At 34.0% G+C, this 17,860-nt stretch overlaps 1 protein-coding gene across 1 annotated transcript; it reads left to right on the forward strand.

Annotated features, from left to right (window-relative positions):
• Positions 1 to 1,606: 1,606 nt before the first annotated feature.
• Positions 1,607 to 13,617, forward strand: LOC107039339 (PAN2-PAN3 deadenylation complex subunit PAN3; the record flags this gene model as incomplete). Its single annotated transcript, XM_015258905.1, is given in 7 exon segments — positions 1,607 to 1,864; positions 3,099 to 3,465; positions 5,062 to 5,178; positions 6,474 to 6,713; positions 8,854 to 9,136; positions 10,210 to 10,564; positions 12,970 to 13,617. Coding segments are annotated over 7 exon segments (1,737 nt in total), but the record flags the coding sequence as incomplete, so codon positions are not given.
• Positions 13,618 to 17,860: the final 4,243 nt, after the last annotated feature.

Raw genomic sequence — 17,860 nt, forward strand, 5'->3', positions numbered from 1 at the left:
CGAGACGTATGATCCTGGCGAGGTATGAACCTCGTGACTTTTATCACCCTCGAGAGTTATAATCTTCGCGAACCTTCACGGTTTACAATAAAAGTTAACGTCGGCTGTTTTTTTACATTTTTTACATTTATTACGCAAATTACGGGTTTTTTACAATGTCATGTAAGAAACTGCGCTTATTGACAGATGCCCAATCCTGCTCTCGATCAGCGCGCTCGGCCGCTAGTTTTCGTCAGTCGCACGGGTAGCGCAGCACCATTGTGTTAAACCGAGCGCACTGTTGCCATCTTGGCGCTCGCCGCTATGTGCGCCTTTCAAATGTGGCAGTGAATGTAGCAACACTGTTGCTCGGGGTGTCGACAGGGACTCACTCGCACCGGGCAGCGCGGCGCCGTTATTCTGCCCGTTCGACGTTTCTTTTATTTTTTAGCTAAACAAATTTTCCGAAAAAAAACGAACAACGTTAGCGCTTGATAAAAGGATGGAACTAGGAACTATCATTTTTTCAAAATTTTTAAGCCTTGAGAAACATTCTAAAATATAAAAAAACGAAAACGGGCGACTCCGCGCTCATTGAGCGAGTGATCGAAAGTTAAAAAACGTCTGATTTTCAATCAATTATTATGATATATATAGGCAATATTTCTCCGTAATTCTTTTCCTTTAATCACTTTTCGCTTCTGAAAAGGTCTTCATGAAAATTCTGCTTCGGATCCAAAGATACACTTTCCCTTTTCGTTACTCGTTTCATTTTTCAGAAAATTCTGCAATCGCATTTTTCGTTCACTAGAAAATGGACATAACAAAAAGGAAAATTAAGTAAATTGGATAGTTCCAGGTTTAACGAATACTATTAATTATCAAACCGGATGTTCAAAGGGATAGTGAAGAAATAAGTTCACAACATCGATGAAATTGTCACAGTCCGACGTTTCGTTAAATATTTTAGTTTCATCAGGTTCTTGAGGCAAATGCAAAGTCCTAAACGCTAATAATACAGCAGGAGTATCCATTCGCAGTAAAAAACTCAAATTGTTAATATCACAATTCGAATATAAAAACCATGAAAATGCGATGACTGCTTGCTCTGACAGTTATCGTCACACCCAAATCCAAACTATTAATTATTTNGAAAATGGACATAACAAAAAGGAAAATTAAGTAAATTGGATAGTTCCAGGTTTAACGAATACTATTAATTATCAAACCGGATGTTCAAAGGGATAGTGAAGAAATAAGTTCACAACATCGATGAAATTGTCACAGTCCGACGTTTCGTTAAATATTTTAGTTTCATCAGGTTCTTGAGGCAAATGCAAAGTCCTAAACGCTAATAATACAGCAGGAGTATCCATTCGCAGTAAAAAACTCAAATTGTTAATATCACAATTCGAATATAAAAACCATGAAAATGCGATGACTGCTTGCTCTGACAGTTATCGTCACACCCAAATCCAAACTATTAATTATTTATTCTTTTTAAAGATTGAAAAGACGTATATGAAATGAAAAAAATTGAAGTGTTTCGGAAAATTGAAAAATGTGTTAATAATAGTTGATAAAATCTCATTTAGATTAATTCTTCAAATTTTGTTCTTGAAAACAGAATCGTCAGAGTCCAGCAACGACACTGAATGCGAGCACAGTAACGAAGCATCTGTCAAACTTATCCCTCGAGTCCAGTAAAAAAACAGCAGCAAGTCCGGAATTTGTACCGGGACGGGGGCTGACTGGAAGTAATAGCAGTTCGCCAAACTTATTTGGTAATTCTTATCATTCCCAGGAGAATGTTGGAGGCACAACGTATTTTTATGTGGGTAATGCCACTGGGGATCAAACTGCCAATGAGGAAGGAAATGAAGTTGTGAGTTGAACAACATCATTACTACATTTTTTAATTAATGTTTCTACCCTGGAAATTACATTAAAGGGTCGAGTAACTCAATTAATTACATGTGGGTCAAATAATCGAGTTGAGGTTCCTATGGGGAAATTATTTTCGTGGAGAAAATTATGGCCAATCATTTCGTTGTGACTGTAGTGGAAATATTTTGGAGTTCAAGAGGTTTAGAGAAAAATATCGAGAGATTTTTTGGGTGAATCCATAAAATTTTCTGTAAGAAAGGTTGCTTGACATCTTGCTTCAAACTCCTCACTACGAAGATATTAAAACCATCGATCATTTTTTTAAATAATTCGAATCTCTGACGTGAAATGTCTGTTCAAAGGTCATAAACCTTCTTTGTAATTGAGAAAGTTTTGTACAAAAAATGTTTGGCATTTCACTGTAAAGAATTTTCAGCTGAAATTTCCGATGCACTTATTGCAAAATTGTATCAAGTAATCGTTCCACTGAAACTTTAAGGAGTTTCTCATCTGAAAACTCGCAATTTGATCAGAGAATCGATGGGAACTGTGAATTTTAGTGCAATTATTCCTTAAAGAGTTATACGGATCGATAAATTGAAGTTTCTTAAATCGTGAATTGATTGAAAATTCAGCGTAATATTGTTCTGAGTATGCAGATTTGATTGAAAATTAAAGTACCATGAAGATCCTCATTTCCTGCTGCTCAAAATTGTAGAATTCCCCTGAATTTTCAATATAATTTGAAATTCCATGGTCCCCCTAAAATGGACCTCAAAGTCACTCTCCTGAAAAATACCCAAAGGGAGAAAAAGGCCCAGGGGGAGAGCCAGAGGGGGAAAAACGAAAATGTGATGCTAAGTTTCAATCGAATGAAACAAGAAACGTCTAATCGGCCTAATCTAATCAATTAAATTACAAGACGAATAGAAAATTATTATCCTCATCAGTACTCCCAATAATAAATGAAGTTAATAATAAGAAAACATTTTTTTTTGCTTGAATTGCATCAAATATTGGTTTTTCGGCTGTTCCATTTTGTCCCGCTCTCCTCTAAATATTCACTGGAGTCCGCTTCGTTAGCTTTGAATGGGTTCCATGGCTTCTGAAACGAGCTGTAATAAGCATATTTTCTGTTTTGTTTTGTTATTTGTTACAATATTACTGTGGAAAAATAAAGTTTATTGGCTTAAAGAGAATGATTCATAACATGTTGTCCTTATATTTCGCAGATTGGCCCAGGGCAGGTAGGTTACGTGTATCCAGGCACACCGAGCCACTTGCAAACGGTGAAACCAACAAAAGTAACCCCATCAAACAGCTCATCAGCCCCGTCCACCCCGCCGCCCCAGGCAAATCCAAGCTTCTTCGTCAGTGCTAATCTGCGTATGGACATACTCCACAAAAATACCCTGACACTTACGCAATCTGATCCGTCGCAATTCCCTGATTTACCAACTGAAGTTGATAATTATCACGAATTGTGCCCACTGGAGGCTATACACAAACCAGCATCGACTGTTCTTGGGTATCAGACGTCGACGTACAAAGCAACAAGTCTGAAAAATGGAGTTCGTTACTGTTTACGTCGAGTTCATGGTATTCTTTATAATCTATAATTTTTATATGATCCATACCGTCAGTAACGCAGTCATGGACTCCTTAAGAAACGGGAACCAGTTATGGAACCGTATTGGTTTCGATGACTTGGAATTTTTGGGGAGTGGATGTTTTTGGCTTCAGAAAAAATACAGTCTAGGGTACCAAGACCAATAGATAGACGGTTAAGGGGGAACAGAAGGCCACCGTTTCCTGGCATTTTTCAAACAAATTTCCGGCTTAAACTTATTAATTTTTTTGGCATCCAAAGCACATTGATCTTCACCACTCCTGGAGATTAATGTGCTTTGATTTGTAAAAATATCGATAACTTTCGCCAGGAAATTTGTTCAAAAATTGGGAAAATTAACGGCATTCTGTTACTCCTTAAGGGGAGACACTATGAGATTTAAAAGTCGAGGGCTATTGAAATGAGATTTCTCATACATGGAAGATCGATTATATATGCCTAAAGACGAATAATTAGTGCGAAAAAATTCATTGTTTATTGCTCGTTTACCCCGCAGACGCTTAAAATGTTGAAAATAGTCCAGGGCCTCCAATTTTTGAGCTACAGAGATGGTTTTTTCAAAATTTTTGAATAAACGTGTGCAATAGGAATTACAAATTAGTTTTTTGAAATTCAAGTTCTACATAACTAATTTCGTTATTTTTTCTACAAAAAATTGCACCATTCATATAAAATGACCCCAAAAATGTTTCTGAAAGAATGGAGAATATATTTGAAATATTTTAAGGATAATTTTACATGAATGGCGCAAATTTTTATATTAAGGCCCGGGTGGATTATCTTTCGAACGTGATCTTGGTTGGTTTTTTACATCGATAATCTGAAATGATCTCCAATTGCTATTCAGTTTTACGTAGCCCTGGAGTTTTCAAAAATTATGACTGTACAATCGAAAAAAAACGTTGAAAAAAAGCTAAACCTTTTTAAAGAGCGTTTTTGAATAATATTGGGAAATAAACCCAATAGGGAGGAAATTCCAAATTAATAATTTGATGTATTTAATGGCTGTCAGGTCGTCATTTGTCCCAGTAGTTAATGGCTGTCAGATCGTTAGTTATCATGATAAATTATCCATTCCCAATTTTCTCTCTATCGAACTTATTTCTTAAACTTGATCAAAAACGCTCTTTGAAAATGTGCGATTTTTTTGGTACTTTTTTTGATTGTACAATTATAATTTTTAGGAACTCCCGCGTGATGTAAAATTCAATGGAAGTTGTGATATATTTTAGATTATGAAGATGGAAAAAAAATCGAGATATCGTTCGAAAGATAATCCAGCCGGGCCTTAAAAAAATACTGTGTAAAATTCTTTGAATTGATTAATTATAAATTTTTGTGAATGAATTGAGATTTTTTGTTGTGATAGGAAGGAATTGTGAATCCCTCTGAGGTCACAATAAACAATTTTGGGAAACGATGTTTATCGGTCATAAAAAATTTCGTGGATGGATCAAAAATCTAAAAATTTGAGCCTGATTTATTTTCAAAATTCCCTTTTCATTTTTGACACACCGCTATGATACCTTGAATAATTAATTAATAAGAAATTTTCTTTTTCACAGACTTTCGACTGGGCAATACGAAGTGTATGGTACTTGTCGACATGTGGAAGCGCATATCGCATACAAATTTGGTCCAATTACTGGAGGTCTTCACGACCAAAGCCTTCGGTGATCATTGTGGGTACCCTAAGTATCTTACTCTATATAATTTGAGACATCAGTTTCTCCGGAAATTCATGGAAGGTTCTAAAGTGTTCAAGAAAGGTCCAGAATGGTACAGAATCTATGTGAAATTTTCGAATCGTCTGGAAAACTCTACAATTTTTCGATGCAGAATATTCCAGAAGATTGAAATGTTGTAGAAATCTTTACGAATTTCGCGATTAATTTAGAAGCTAAAGCTTTGGAAAGTCATGGAAGGCTCTAGAGAGTTATAAAAATAAAATTCCAAACCGATACTGCAGCTTTCCGTAATTAGGGAATTTTTACATTAATTTGCGTAATTTTATTGTAAAATTACCATAACAATTTATAAAAACTTCTCAAAATATTCTAGACTTCTAGCATTTATTGTCTAATTGTGGATTTTAACTTGGGGACAAAATATTTTTTGATAAACTTCCCTCTATAAACGATATTTTTACTCTGAAAAGGCACCGTCTTGTATGAATGATTCATCTCTTGAGTCAATTATTCCGTTGGTGAATGCAGAGCATTCATATTCGAGACTTTCAAATTCGAACCAAACAATTCAGTAGTGAAGTGTTAGAAGGAGATTTTGTTAATTTTGAGTATTGACCAGTTTTCAATCAATATCTCGGAATCTAAGGGAGATAGCGAAATTTTCGGAATTACATTTGTTGTAGCACTCAATCTGCTCCACAAAAAAAGGTAATAACAAAAATTTCGCTATCTCCCTTAGATTCCGAAATGTTGAATGAAAACTGGTCAATAGTCAAAATTGACTTTTCTCCTTTGACCACTACTGAATCATTTCTTTCGCTACCGAGTTATTTTTTTATAATGGGAGATGTTATTTCGACCGGTATATTCATATTCTGTATTATCCCCGGGCTATTTTACTCGGTCAAACATTAGATGTTTTTAAGGTACAAATTACATGGAAAGAAGGATGCTCACCTGAGCTCGAGTCTATGCCTCCGAATTTTTCAATTTGTACATTCTTAATTATTTAATTGTTTCCGTCGTACAGAGGTTCGGAAAGTCGAACGATAGCATATAGCATCCTGCTTTCCATATAATTTGTACCTTAAAAACATCTAAGGTTTGACCAAGTAAAATAGCCCGGGGATAATACAGAATTATTTTTTGTTAATTCTCAACTAACGATTTTTTTGGCCCAAACAAGACTTGTTTGAGAACGTGTTTGTTTTTCACACAATGCACTATTTACCCTAATCAGTAATTAAATCACCTTCATATTATCTACTCACTGATCATGCAAATTACAGCCATGGTATTCGTTTATGATTACCATCCTGGGGCTGAGACCCTCCTGAGCAAACACTTCTCAGCCTCTGAACTCAACGGGTACGCGGATCCCTTCATGTCTGATCCCAGTGCACCACGTCCATACAGTCACACTAAGAATACAATACTCAGACAACAGCATAATAGTATGTTACCAGAGAGTGTTATTTGGAGTTATATTATTCAACTTACTGCTGCATTACGAGTTATCCATGCTGGTGGTAAGTTTTCATCATCTGGTTGAATAAATATTAATTGAGGGAATGGTGAAGTAGTTGCTTGGATGAGTTCTTTATTATTTTTTTCGACGCTTGAAAATGGTTGCATGGAGGAACAAGAAGATCCAGTGATACAGCAGCACGAAGGGATAAATTCAGTAATTAAGGGGTAAAACGTGACAAGTCAGTTATGGTTTACATGTTACGGAACGTTGAATTATCTCGAGGATATCCAAGTACTTTGGCTATTTTTTCTCCAGTGAAATGCTTTTTCATTTTTGTAATCGAAAATCAAAGCTTTCATTTGACCCCCTTTGACCCCAAGTTTCAGAGAATTTTACAATGATTTTATTTGAAGTTTGCAGATCTGAATTTGAATCTCGATATTAAACTGTTGGAAAAAATTGTTTTAATCTGGAAACAAAAATTTGACCGTTAAGTTTTGGAGGAAGATTGACGGAACAATTTAAAATTGCATTTTTTTAAATTACGAGCTTTTTTCATAAATAATTAATATGTAACTCATTTTCCGCTGTAAAAATCATTGGTTCGGAATCGTAACAAATTTATTCATATTCAAAATTTCAACGGAAATTCGTTTCATCCCTAAAAAAATTAGGTTTCCGAAAGGTTAAACAACGAATGGTAAAAAAAAATTCTGTGTAAAATGTAGTAATAATAATTTGAATAACGTTGAATATTCATGATTTTTTTCAGTTTTTCCTCACGCAATTTGATTGATAAATTTGAATTAAATTACGTTTATCGTCGAAAATCAGAGCTTTCATTTGAGCCCCATTTGGCCCTACGTTTCCGGACTTTTTACAATAATTTTATTATTTCAACTTCGTAAAATCTGAAAAAAAATTAAAAAGCCTACTTTTGGAGAAAGATTGATGAAATAATTAAAAAATTGCAATTTTTGAAAATTACGAGCATTTTCTATAAATAATTTATGAATAATCCATTTTCCATCGTGAAAATCATTTGTTCGGAATAGTAACAAATTTATTCATATTTAGAATTTTACCAGATATCGATTTCATGTCTAAAAAAATAAGGTTTTCAAAAGTTAAAACAATTTCAATTACTTATTTATAAACGACTAATATAAAAAAAAATAATAATTTTGTGCAAAATGGAATTTTAATAACGTTAAATATTCATGATTTTATTCAAATTTTTCTCATGCAATTTAATTGGCAAATTTGATGATGGAAAATGGTTGAATCTATAGTGTGGTCTGTACCAAACTGTAAAAGATATCCTTAATAGTGCGTGGTTTTACGTTTGATAATATTCAAGCACCTTTTACAGTTTGGTACAAACCCCACTACATTGTCTAATTTCATTGCGTGCGAAATATTCTGAAAATTTAATGGATATTCAACGTCATTTAAATTACCTTTCACAACAAATTATTTTTTCTTTGAACATTCTTCTCTGAAGAATTAATCATTAAAATCGCTTAAACTTTCTGAAACCTTATTTTTAGGCACAAAATCGACTTGTGGTGAAAATTGTTTTTTCATTAATGATTTATGGGAAATACAGAAATCCTTAAAAAACACAACTCTTCAGTCATTTTAACAATCTTTCTAAAAGTAAACTTTCAGATTTTTTCAGACGTTGAAATGGCCTTTATTATGCCGTTGTTGTTCAACCGCTTCAATTATGATAATAAAAACGCCTTCCTGGACAAAGATTTCCCTGAAGAGGAGCGCACTTAGCACTCAAAACGTCGGCAATAAATAACAAATTAGAGACAAAGTTTCTTTGAAATGACTTTTAAACCTTTGAAAGGACGTGACGCAACAAATTGTCAAAGCACGTGTATTTCCTGAATTTTATTTTACTTCTATCTTTTATTTACTTTTCTTTCCTCATTTTTCACCTGAAAAAATAGTAGACCCATTCATAATGATGGAAAAGAAAAAAAAACAAAATGGTGTAGATTGAATTCCCAGACGATCCCAATATTTCTATCGAGGCATGTAAATTTAATGATCCAAGAACGCTAGGAAAATGCTAGGAAAATGAAAAACCATAATGAAATTGTTCAAAGGTTGGAGGTTTCTTTATCTTTTTATTTTTATTATAAAAAATAACTGCGTAAATAAAAAATATCGATGAATATTTGCAGGTGTGGCGTACCGCTGCTTAGATCCAACGAAGGTCCTCTTAACATCACGGAGTCGTTTACGTCTTAGTTGCGCGGCTGTACCTGACGTTGTGACATTCGATGGAAATGCAGCTAATCCATTGTCACTTATTCTACATTATCAGCAAGAGGATTTAATTGCCCTCGGTAAATTGGTACTAGCACTGGCCTGTCGCAGTCTACTTGCCGTCCATCGCGACAACATACAAGCATCGTTAGAACTCGTCGCACGTACCTACTCAACTGATCTCCGTAACTTTATTCTGTTCGTATTTTCATTCATTTTAACAATTTTATCATAATTTTTTATTGCTTAATTTTTTTTAAAGATCATGCAATATTATTTGAATTTAAAACAAAACGTTTTTAGCAAAGCAAGTTTGAGGTTTTTCTTGGCTTCTTTCTGAAACAACTGCATTTTGCCGTGAGAATTCCAGTTAAGAATATCCGAGCGCGTTGGCTATTTTTTCTCCAGTGAAATGATTTTCTATTTTTGTAGTCGAATATCAGAGGTTTCATTTGACCCCCATTTGACCCTAAGTTTCCGGACATTTAACATTTAAAAAATCTGAACAAAAATGAATGAAATGAATGAATGATGAAATTATTAAAAAATTGCAATTTTTGAAAATTACAAGTATTTTTTATAAATAATTCATAAACAATCAATTTTCCACCATAAAAATCATTCGTTCCGAATTTTAATAAATTTATTGATATTCAGAATTTTACTAGAAATCGAATTCATTGCTAAAGAAATAAGGTTTCCGAAAGTTTAAACAATGTCGATGTTTCAAATTCATTCAATTATGCATTAAAAAAGTTTTACTAATACCATTTTATCGAAGTTTCAAGATAATATAGATCATCATTCGTTCATTTGATTTATACAAGAATTTACACAAGAAATTTTTTCATTTTATTTGTATTTTCATTGGTATAACAGTCAAACATCCGAGGCCAGTTACATGACCTAAGTAGTAGATGAATAAACTTAAATGTTATACAGATAGTTTTATCTAAAGGTAGATAGTAACGCGTAAAGGTAGATAGTAACAAAATATAACATATTTCATTGAAGAAGAAATATTATTAAATTCAACAAAATCATATAAAGCGATAAATTATATATGATAGATGAAAATTATGTGTAAAATGACGAATTTATTAGAAAAAATAACCATGTTATATAAAAACAAAAGAAATTTCCCACTTTTTTTTAGAAATTCTGTATTTTTGCCACCCTACCATAATGCCCTAAAAATGAAAAATTTGTTTATTTTCTTTTACACCTTCCATCAAATGAGATTACGAATATGATTTTATTGACTGTTTTAGGTACTTGCTCTCTGACCAAGCAAGAAAAAGCGTGACAGACCTGATGCCAATGATTGGTGCACGTTTTTACACGCAACTCGATGCTGTGCAATTAAGATCTGATGTTCTCGAAAACGAACTTTCGAAGGAGCTTGAGAACGGTAGACTCCTCAGGTTACTCGTTAAACTTGCAACAGTGAACGAGAGACCTGAGCACAATATGGACGTCACCTGGGCTGAAACTGGTGATCGGTATATGCTCAAACTATTTAGGGATTACGTTTTTCATCAGGTCACTGCTGATGATAAGCCATGGCTGGACATGGCTCATGTTGTATCGTGTCTCAATAAGCTTGACTGTGGTTCACCCGATAAGGTCAGTATATTTTATTTATTTATTTCATGCAACTGATCGATGAAATGGTGAAACTTACGTGTTGAAATTTACACTTTTCTTTAAGGGGAAACGGAACCCCTTTGTCTGTATGAACTTTTAGAATTGTCTTTTCTCCTTCGATTATCAATTTTTATCTATGAAACTACTTTATCGACTCGATCATTGCATTGTTGAGTCATTGAACTAGTTTCATAAATGTAAAATAATAATTGCAGGAGAAAGCACAATTCTAAAAATTCAAATAGACACAGGGATTGCGTTTCACCTTAAGGTGCACGTGTATTAACTTTTGAACGTGATTTCGAGTGTTTTTTTTCTATTTTGATAATCTGGAATGTTCTCCAGTTGCCATTTAGTTTCACATAGCCCTGGAGTATTCAAAAAATTATGATTGTACAATCAAAACAATATTGCAAAAAAAACTGAACATTTTCAAAGATAGTTTTTGAATAATATTGGGGAAACTAGGGGGCTACGCCCCCTGTTTGCTTCGCTCGCCAACCCCCTTATGACCCTCATATGATCCCCATATGAACCCCATGACCCTTATTTTGCCCCTTAATCTGATGCTTGTAACGCTTATTTGCACTTTTAATCTGACCCTTGTGACACGTAATCTGACCCTCATGACCCTTGTTACCTATATTCAGATCCTCATGATCCTTATTTTGACCCCCCTGAATACATTAAAGACATTAGAGAAGAGAATTTATATAGCGTTCCACATCTTTGGGACGTCATAGGAAATTTGATATTTGATATTTCTATATTAGAGACCCAACAGCCTAGGCCAGTTACAGGGTCAAATCATTTTACAAATATTACTTATTTAAATCAAATATACATATGTACATGCATCATACCAATGCTAGATAACACAAGCTGGCGGGTGGTGACTCTTGCACTATTCCTGATATAGATAACTAAAATAAAGGAAATGATTGGGTGGGATTTGGATGAGGTAGAAGGGGAACTGGAATTATTCTCAATATGAATAATCAGAAAATTTTTACTGAAAAAAAATGGATAGTCTAGACCGAGATTTGAAGCCGGGACCTTATTCTAACCCGAGGGACCCTTTTTGACCCTCCTGACCCTTATTCTGACCCTCATTTTGGCCCTTGTGACCTTGTCATCAAAATCTCTATCTCTATTAATCTCAGGTACCAGTCTGTTATGTTGAATACTTATTCATATTGATTCATGGTCCCGAATAACTTCTGATGGAACCTGAGTTAAACTCTGGCGAAATCTGAAATAAACCCTGTTTAAATCCCGGTTATACGCTGATTCAACCTTAATTGAAACTTGATTAACCCCGAACTGAAAACGAATTCGAGTTTTGAGAAGGTTTGCATATAGAATTATTCAACAGAACGGAACAATACGTGTATTTTGATGACATTTCAATTGACGATAATAACATGACATGAAAAAATAGGACAAGAGAATAGTGAAATAAGAATTTAAAAAAGAACACCATTCGGAAGCAAATTGTTAATTTATTAGTAACAATTACTACACTGGTTTATAAAAAAATGCAATCGTCCACTTGTTTTCATTGTACAATCACAATTTTCAGGGACTAGAACTAAATCCTCAATTACAATAAAATGATCTATTTACTGCAATTAAGGCTCGGGTTTACTATCTTTCGAATGTTATCTGGATTTTTTTTATCTTTCGTAATCCAGAATTGTCAATTAAGTGGTACATCATGTAGAAATTCCCTAAAATTATGATAGAATGATAAAAAAAGTAGAAAAAATTCTGAAATTTTTCAAAGAGCATTTTTAATTGGAATTAGAATGAGTTGAAAAAAGCGGAAATTACAAATATCTGATTCGCTGTGGCAAATTATCCATTAGCTGTCATTTACCATGGTGGATAGCAAAACACTAACTCCTCATGGGAAGTGACAGCTAGGTATTTCAATTTTCAAAACAGTGGTATGTAGTTATCTGCCATTTTTATGTGATAAAAGTGTGATTAAAAAATTCTCCAAAATATTACAACTTTTTTCACTTAATTGACAATTTCAGATGACGAAAGATGAAAAAAAAACATCGAGATAACGTTCGAAAGATAGTACACCCGGGCCTTAAAGTATTATTCCATATCAATAAATTCAATTTCTTCACATGTCAAAATAATGATTCCACTTCTAACTAATGAAGTTTGTATTGGGATCAAAGAAACATTCGTTGATATTGAAAAAGAAAAAAGAACTATTCTTTAGATGTGAATGAAATATCAAAAGATGTTTTCTGTAGTTACAAAAATTTTCACCAAATTAATGTCTGTTTCACCACTTCAAATTGAAATCCATACGTTCCTCTCTATTTCATCTTCTTTCCCATGATTTTTTTATGCTTTCTGCCTAGATTTGTCTTATGTCAAGGGACGAGCAAAGTGTATTAGTGGTGAGTTACGCGGAATTGAGACAATGTATGGAGAATTCCTTCGGTGAGCTCGTGCAATCATCGAAGGAGGCCGCTTAAATGAATTAAATTTAAAAGAAAGAAATCATCACAAATCACCACAGGAAAAAAAACTAAGCGGGTTGAAATGTAATTCAACAATGTGATATGAACATTTAGCGGTACTATTTCATTAAAAGTTTATCAGTCTACGAGTCTTGAAGGTGCAAATTAACACGAATTCCAATAACTCATGAAGGTGATTGAACCTTCGTTTCCTCGTGTCAAGTGATTTTTGCCAAGGAGTCTGAACATTTCTCATTATTATTTTTTTTCATTGTGTATAATAATTGTACCATGGCGCGTAATTATTATGATTAAAAATCATGTTGAGTCATTCAATTTTTAAGGTAAACCTTTAATGTGAAATTAATTGTTGTACATGACGCGCTGATGAACTAAAATTCAGAAAAAAATGGGAAACCATTTTTGGGAAACCTACACAGTCAGTGTTAGGATTAAGGAATAAGTACGATGAATACACACAACTGAAAACTGAAATCAGCTCGTAAGACATTCATTTTGAAATAAATGTTTATTTTTGAAGGCAAATGGTTATCTTGACTTGTTATTTATTATCATGAATGTATTTCACGATATCCCATGATATCTTTTTATGACCCTTGTGACCTTCTTAAAGTTGATGATCTTTGAATATGTGATATACAGACGGAAGAGTGTCCCACGTAAGTTTTTCCCTTTTTAGTTGGCTTTTAAGTATGCATAAAAAAATAAGATTGGAAAACCTGTTTTTGAAACATTAAAATTCAGGACATCAATATAATGATCTGAGAATTTGCAGAGACCTGTTTTTTTAGGTGATGAATATGTGAAAAAATTTGCGCATTGAAATTCGCCGGGGGCAGATTCACCGTGTTTATCCGCCTAGACCCTTTGTCAATGAAATTGCGTAGGAAAATTTAAAAAAAAATCATGAGTATTCAGCGTCATTCAAATTATTTATATTAAATTCCTTGTTTATAAATAAACTAGGGGACTACGTCCCCTGCTCGCTTAATCTGACCCTTGAAAGCCTTCATTTCTGAGCCTTAATTTTGGAGTTTTCATTTCGAATACCAAATTTTTATCACCAGAAGTCGATTTGGATTTTTATAATATAGAAAGATTTTGACCCTTGTGACCCTTATTCTCACGCTTGTGACCCTCGTAATCCCTATTTTGCCCCTCATGACCCGTAATCTGACCCTCGTGACCCTTAATCTGACCTTCATCACCCATACTCTGACCCTTATGGCCCTTAATCTGACCATTGTGACCCTTATTCTGTCCCTCACGATCTTTATTCTAAACTTCATAACCCTTATTTTGACCCTTGTGACCCTTATTCTGATCCTTATAACCCTTATTTTGACCCTCATAACCCTTATTTGGACCCTTGTGACCCTTAATTTTGAAGTCTTAATTTCGAGTACCAAATTTTCATCACCAGAAGTCGATTTGGATTTTTATAATATAGAGAGAAGAGATAATTGCAATTGTTTAAACTTTCGAAACCCTTATTTTTTAGTCATGAAATCGATTTCTGATAAAATTCCGAATATAAAAAAAATTGTTGCGATTCCGAAAAAATGATTTTTATGATGGAAAATTGATTGTTTTAAAATTATTCATAAAAATGTTCCTAATTTTCAAAAATTGTAATTTTTTAATTATTTCATCAATCTTTCTCCAAAAGTAAACTTTTTATTTTTTCTTTATATTTTTAAAATGTTTTCTAACGGTTCAATATCGAGTTTTAAATTTAGACCTGCAAAGTTTAAATAATAAAAGCGTTGTTAAATGAAACTTGGGGTCAAATGGGGCTTAAATGAAAGCCCTGATGTTCGGCTACAAAAGTAGAATAGCATTCCACTAGAGAAGAAATAACCGAAGTACTTGGATATCCTTAAGAAGTTTCCATAAAAAAGTCGAAGTAATCCATGATGACTATCTCCCACGATATTGCTTGTCACTAACTCACGTCTTTCTTCTCAATATTCTCCTTCAAAATCGGTAATCGATAATTCATTATTATGTTTAAAAAACCCGTATTACTACAAAACGAGAATATAAAGGACTCGTTCAGTGAGAAACGGTTCATCACCCTAAAAAATTTCCACACAAATCGAAATTTTAGGTGTATCTAGATTCCCTCATTAGCCATAACATGCTCATTCTCAGTCATTACTCGTGAACGAAAAAAGTCGAAATGATAGGGAGTACTAATGTACTTCCTAGAAAGAAAAAAAAACCCTGTCCCTGTCGCGCAATCACTCAAACATGATCTCATTTCCTAAAGAGAATGGAAAGAATGGCGAAAGAATTGAAAGTAATAGGATATTCTTAAGGATATTGAAAGTATCTTTTACAGTCTTACAGAATTCAAACATTTTCAATCATCAAATTTGTCAATTAAATTGCGTGAGGAAAATTTGAAAAGAAATCATGAGTATTCAGCGTCATTTAAATTGCATTTTGCACAGAATTATTGTTTTTCTAAACATTGGTTGCTTCTACATAAATAATTGAAATCGCTTAAGCTTTCGGAAACCTTATTTTGTCAGGCATTTTTATGGAGGAAAATTGATTGTTTATAAATTATTTATAAAAAATGCTCGTAACTTTCAAGAACCGCAATTTGTTAATTATTTCATCAATCTTTCTCCAAAAGTAAGTTTTCTATTTTTTTCAGACTTTTAAAATGTTTCCTAACGGTTCAATCTCGAGATTCAAATTGAAACCTACAAAGTGTAAATAATAAAATCTTTGTAAAATGTCCGGAAACTTGGGGTCAAATGGGGCTTAAATGAAAGCTCTGATGTTGGACTATAAAAGTAGAAAAGCATTTCACTAGAGAAGAAATAACCGAAGTACTTGGATATCCTTAAGAAGTTTCCATAAAAAGTCGAAGTAATCCGTGATGACTATCTCCCACGATATTATTCGTCACTAACTCACGTCTTTCTTCTCAATATTTTCCTTCAAAATCGATAATCGATAATTCATTATTTAGAAAAAAAACCGTATTACGATAAAACGAGAGTATAAAGGAATTGTTCAGTGAGGAACGGTTCATCACCCCAAAAAATTTCTACACAAATCGAAATTTTAGGTCTATCTAGATTCCCTCATTGGTCGTAACATGCCCATTCTCAGTCACTATTCGTGAACGAAAAAAGTCGAAATGATAGGGAGTACATTTAGAAATTGTCCCTGTCCCGCAATCACTCAAACATGATCTCATTTCCTTCGGCAATTGTGTGACGCACAAGCCAATCTGTGATTTGTTCGCTTCACCCACACTCAGCCGAAAAAAAAATGAGAAAAAAAAAACAACTAAATATTCAACAGTGTAAAAAAAGAGGGGGAGTCAAAGCGGGAAAGCAACTGAAGAGATGTCAGCGTAATGTAGTCGACAATCATCTCATTTAATTGTGTTAATGCCCAGCAATTTCCTTCCTGTCTCGCTCCTCACCTCCAAGGGTATTTGTACAGTCATTTTTAAGAATCTATCCCCACTAACCCAGTGATTGTTGGAGTTCGAGGCCCCGGAAGAAACGTATTTTTCAAACTAAAAATCAAATTATTAAAAAATTCAGTTGTCGAGTGTAAGATAACTTGAGATAGGGCCAGAACGAACGGATGTGAAGATTATTTTGCAAATATCTGTGAAAATAGTGGGCTTACACTGAGAGAAAAACGACAAAGTTCTCAGACAAGTGTTACTTGTGCCAAGAAAATAGTTGTTTGAAAATGATCAAAAAAGGATTTTTTTTGTGCCAAACATGCAGAGAGTGCGCGGAATGAAAAATTTTTGTCGCAAAAATAGATTTAGTAGTTCAAAAAAAATGGCATTCTCTGTACACGCAAGAAATGTCATTTCTAGCACTACTCCTTCATTATTCGATACTCCCATACGATTTTGCTCCCGAAAAATCTTTGTTTTATATACGAAACAAGGCATAGTAGTTTTTCATTTCGGCTATCTAATAACCACAGACAAGAAATTAGCCCTTAAGGCCCGGGTGTACTATCTTTCGAACCTTATCTCGCTGTTTTTTTTTCATCTTTCGTCATCTGAAATTGTTAATCGAGTTCTGCATCATGCAGAAGTTTTGAAAAATTATGAATGAATAATCAAAAAATAGTAGAAAAAATTCTTAATTTTTTCAAAGAGCATTTTTAATTTGTATTCAGAACAAGTTGAATAACCAGAAATTGAAAAATGTATCTGATTTATGGTGACGAATGACGGCCTGTCACCCAATATCATGCAGGGGGAAGACTGATTTCGTAAATCTTTTCCCACACTGCAGAGACATTTATTACGGAAAAGGTTCTTTGAAAAAAGTTGTAATATTTTGGAGAATTTTTTAATCACACTTTTATTACATGACTAGGGGGCTTCGCCCCCTGCTCGCTTCGCTCGCCAACCCCGGGGGGCTTCGCCCCCCCGCTCGCTTCGCTCGCTCCCCCCCCAATCCAACTGTTAGAGATTAGGAAGTCAAGGAGAGCCTACAATTCTTTATTTCACAACAATAACAACATAACAATTCAATATTGATTCCTCATTGTTATGAGCGGAATTATATATGTCATTCCCCCCCACCACGTTTGACCCTGGGACACCCTCCTCCCTTCTAACCCCACCGACCTTGGGCACCCCCTGACCGCCCCCCCCCCATCTTTAGGCGTCGCCTGAATTTTTGCGTCGCCTGAATTGTCTTAAATTTTGCCCTTATTTTTTTATTATATAGAGAGAAAATGGCAGATGACTACATACCACTGTTTTGAA

This window comes from Diachasma alloeum, unplaced genomic scaffold (assembly GCF_001412515.2).
Source record: "Diachasma alloeum isolate Michigan unplaced genomic scaffold, Dall2.0 Dall_scaffold_00296, whole genome shotgun sequence".
NCBI lineage: Eukaryota > Metazoa > Arthropoda > Insecta > Hymenoptera > Braconidae > Diachasma > Diachasma alloeum.